This window comes from Alligator sinensis, unplaced genomic scaffold, assembly GCF_000455745.1.
Source record: "Alligator sinensis unplaced genomic scaffold, ASM45574v1 scaffold1056_1, whole genome shotgun sequence".
Lineage (NCBI taxonomy): Eukaryota > Metazoa > Chordata > Crocodylia > Alligatoridae > Alligator > Alligator sinensis.
In genome coordinates, this window is record NW_005842818.1 from 149,243 (window position 1) to 153,396 (window position 4,154).

A 4,154-nucleotide genomic window follows, 5' to 3' on the forward strand; every position below is an offset into this window, starting at 1 on the left:
ACCGAGTGGTTTTCTTTTCCTTTGCTCACTTGGCAAATGGGGCATTCAGCTGAGATGTGTCCTCGCGGTCCCCTTAGGCCCCTGAGCTGGCCTGCCTGCTGCCTATCACTACCTGCATGACTGGGATGGCCAATCCGAAGCAAATAATTGGGGAAGTTACGGGTCTTCACCCCAAAAGCTGAGGACTTCGGTCTCCGGCGTTACTGAGCCGGGACCTGTCCATAAGGGCGAGAGGAGGGGTCTTCCGCCTTCGACTCCAGCTGATTGCCAACGAGCATCTTGATGCCCACCGTGCTGGGGTCATCTGACCCCAGGGGTCTTTCCTGCCCAAGTGCAGCGGGGCTGGACCCGATGATCTTGTAAGGTCCCTTCCAGCCCCTAACAACTATCTGTTGTTGCTTTCACGGGGACCAGGAGGCACTCAGCACTTGGCACATTTGGGGCTTCGATTCTCCCTGTCTCTTGCAAGCTATTGCCTGTATCCTTAGCATTGCACCTGGAGACGGCTCGTCACGAAGCATCATCGTTTCAAGGACTGTCTTTGGACCGAGCTCCTTTCTTTGTCAAGAGCCTGTGAACAGTTAACAGGAACGTGCAAGCCCAAGGAAAGGCCTGCAGTTCTGCCGGCAGCCGCTGGATCCAGATGAGACCCTGGCAGACCTCAAGCAGAACTGATTGTGGACCAGGTCATCCACGTGCTGTGGCCTTTCTGCCCGGCCGTGGCAGTGCAGATCATCTTGCATGGGAATTGCTGGGAATCGGCCTGGCCGTGGCAGAACAGGGCAGGGAGGATCATCTTGCATGGGAATTGCTGGGTTGATTAGAGCTGTCCATAGAGCTGGCCACCCACGGAGGAGGAGGAAGGTGGTGCTGTGCTTCTAGCTAAAGCAACAGGCTGTTGAGGCCACGGGCAGCCAAGAGTAATTTCCTGATCCGCCGGGGGGCCCTCAGATCCCAGGAGCTGAATCTCCCTCTCCTATTACCCTCAACTGGATCAAAAATCGGCATCCTGCACTGAATCTTTCCATGGGGCGTGCAGTGTTGGCTATGTGCCACCCATAGAGGTTTGGTAAACGTTGATTCACAGGCTTTTTTTCTATTGCACACTCCTGCACATTTATAGGAGATGCAAAACTGGGAAGGGTTAAAGGGCTGCTTCGGCAGACCCGCAGTAAATGTCGTTTGTGCTTTTGAATGCAGGAAGGACACGCAAGCACCATCCGAACGCTGCTGTCCTTGGGCGCTGACTTGCAAGCCAGAGACGGGAAAAGCCAATCGGGTAAGGACTTGGGATCATTTCCTATTTGTGTAGCCGTACTTGCCACTTTTGAAAAAGAGATGCCCTGTCTCCCTTTTTGTGAGCGTACAGGGCACAGGCTGAAACCTGCAGCAGGTGTACGTAAAAATGGCTTGTAACTTTGTCGGTGGAATTTGGATGTCACTATGAATTAGGGATATTCAGGGGCTCTTTGACTTACCTGTTTGCCGTGGTTTCTAGCAGTCACATGCCAGCCTTTTCCCCGTGTAACCCCACGGCAGGGAAGCCCAAACATCCCTCAGCTATTGGGATGTCTTTTGTCCCAGGAGCTGCAAGGCTGAACATCTCTTGCAAGACCCCTGGTGCCCTCAGCTCCCTGTTGATGTCACTGGGCGATGCAGGCTCTCAGGACTTTGCAAAAGACACTGAGGACCTTGCAGGACTGAGCCAAGAGATGAGGTGAGGAAGGCTGGTGAACCCAGCTATCCAAGACTGGACCAGATTCCCAGCTTAGCAGCTATACTGGGACCAGGGACAATCCAACTGGTGCGCTGAAACTTTCTTTCTCAGCACCCAAGACCCAGCACATGTTGTGTGCTCATGGACTGTGCTCCAGACCCCCGAGCTGGCCTATATTGGCATCATCCCTTTGACATCCACAGAGCTACTAGCCAAGGACATGCACCACTTATGAATTAGATGCTGTCTATACAATCATCCATGTCATAATTTAGTTATGCTCACAATACAAACCTCCCCCCTGACCTTCCCCAAGATGATACAGTTAGTTTCTTCTACCTGGGACAGCCTTGTGTTGGATGGTTATTCATGGTGGTGATACTGGGCTGTGGATACAGGTGATACTGTGCTTGGGCAGAGGGTACTTTATGTGAAAAAGCAGCCCAAAATGAACAGAAATAGTCTCATTTAATGCCCCGCCTTGTGATATACTGGGCTGACTCCAAGCTCCTGGAAGACTCATCACCACATCCAGCATCTTTTGGACCCTTTTATTCATTCAAACCAAAACTCACTTGCAAGTAACAAGGGCTGGAGACCTGTCTCACTCTGCTCTCCTCTCCGCCTGCTCCAGCAACAGCTGCCAAAGCCAATCTCCCGTGTGCGACCCGCTGAGCCAAACTCTGTCTTCATTTTAGGCTGTCTTCAGAGGCCTGACTGCCGACTATGGGTGCAGTGAGCATGGCTCATTGGGCTCATGGCAGGTCATTAACATTTCCCAACTTTCCTTAATGTGCCCAGCAGCGATGTTCAAGTCCCGCCACTGCAGAATGCAGGCCCTGGGTCAGGGACAAAATATATCGCAGTCATTTCCCAGCCTCGGCCAGTTTCTTTGCTGGATCTTCCTCCATCGTGTCACCCCCAGAATCCAGATCCCCGCTCTGTTCCCTTTCACCGTCTGGTCTTCCCACAGCCCTGCACATGGCCTGCTCCGGCCAGCACGCCACCTGTGTGTCCATCCTCTTGCAAACCGGACTTCAGGACTCTCGGGACTGCACGGGAACGTCCGCACAGCAGCTGGCAAAGAAGCCAGAAGTCCTCCGGCTCTTTGAAGGAATCGATGTTAGCATGGGAGAGTGGCCGGCAAGAAAATAAAACAGGTTATTTTCAGTATCCTTGTGTGGTCGCTGGTTTTGAGTGTGGAAGAAAGGGTCAAACCTTGAAGTGGTTTAAAAGGCCAACTCCTTTTAAAGAGAGTGGACGTTTTGCCTGAGTAAGGGAATCACACTTTGCTGGGGTTATTTGATCACAGCGGTCTTTCCTACCCAATGATCTCGCAAGGTCCTTTCCAGCCCCTAACTCTGTGAATCTGTGAAAGAGCACCTTGCAAACAGGTTATGTGGAGGGTCTCAGATAGCATTTGAAACCGGTGTATCATGTGGATAAGAAGGAATACAAACTCTAAAACTCTTGGTTCAGAGATGATACCTTTTATCACCTAGAAAACAGCAAAAAAAAATATCTTTTTTTTGCTGTTGTTGCAGGCTTTTGGGCGCATGCACTCAAGGGCTTCACAGACACCTGTACGGTCTTCCTCATCGGAGAATCCCTGCCATTCCCTTCTAATCACATGGGTTTGAACCGCGCTCCTTGGTATCTCTTTATCGGCATTTGCACCGTTCCCAGCAAAATGGGGTCCCAACCTTGCCTGGGAGATTTGGACCTCATGCTAATATGAGTCCACAAGTTGCCACAATGGCACAGCCGGTCAGTGGCCTGGATGGAAGGACGGGCAGGGCTCTGTCCTGTTCCTAAGGACAAGGAGCCAAGACTGGTAACCTTTTGGGGCACCTGATTATAGAGGCCAATAGAGGTGAGGAACATTTAGCCCTGTTAGCTCTGGAGGGGACCTCCCCTTATATTCTTTCGAAAACCTGGCTGGGAAAGCTTAGGTAGCATGAGGAAGCCTGCACACCCTCTCTCTGCATTGCACCCTTTCTGTGGCCAAAGCCCCAACCCAAAATCAGTCGTCACCAGTCAAACGATTGAAAGCCTCCCATTGCCTTCAATGGGCTTTGTATCAGACTCAGAGGAGGAGTTTCCTCTTCCAGACAGTCAGTCTGACACGTCTCACCATCTTTTAATAGTAAAAATAAAAATCCTCCTCTTTGAAGTGCTCAGGGGGAAAGGCTTCATACTTATTGCTTCCCTTGCACGTGTCTGACAGTCTGGGGCTAAGAGCTGTATTCACCATCGAGCTTTTATGTTCTTCTTTTAAAAAAGGACCCTGGGCAGCTCTTGTTCCAGAATTGGCCTGTAATTATCACAGCAGAGATGTTGGTTTGATGCAGAAACAGAATCTGCCTCTGTCCCCAGTTAATAGAAGGGCATCGTTAATATTCCCATTTCTTATAGCAGTTAGTAAAAGTCAGGCAGG

General features: G+C 51.0%; 1 protein-coding gene across 5 annotated transcripts in view; it reads left to right on the plus strand.

Moving 5' to 3' along the window:
* Positions 1-3,875, plus strand: part of ANKRD16 (ankyrin repeat domain 16) — an 18,178-nt gene extending 14,303 nt beyond the window's left edge. For all 5 annotated transcript variants that reach the window (XM_025191450.1, XM_025191448.1, XM_025191447.1 and 2 more), the window contains exons 7-9: positions 1,201-1,279; positions 2,691-2,877; positions 3,262-3,875. In XM_025191450.1, the coding sequence (XP_025047235.1) occupies positions 1,201-1,279; positions 2,691-2,872 (261 nt within the window). In that variant the 3' untranslated portion in view covers positions 2,873-2,877; positions 3,262-3,875. The remainder of the gene's footprint in view (positions 1-1,200; positions 1,280-2,690; positions 2,878-3,261) is intronic.
* The last annotated feature ends 279 nt before the right edge of the window (positions 3,876-4,154 follow it).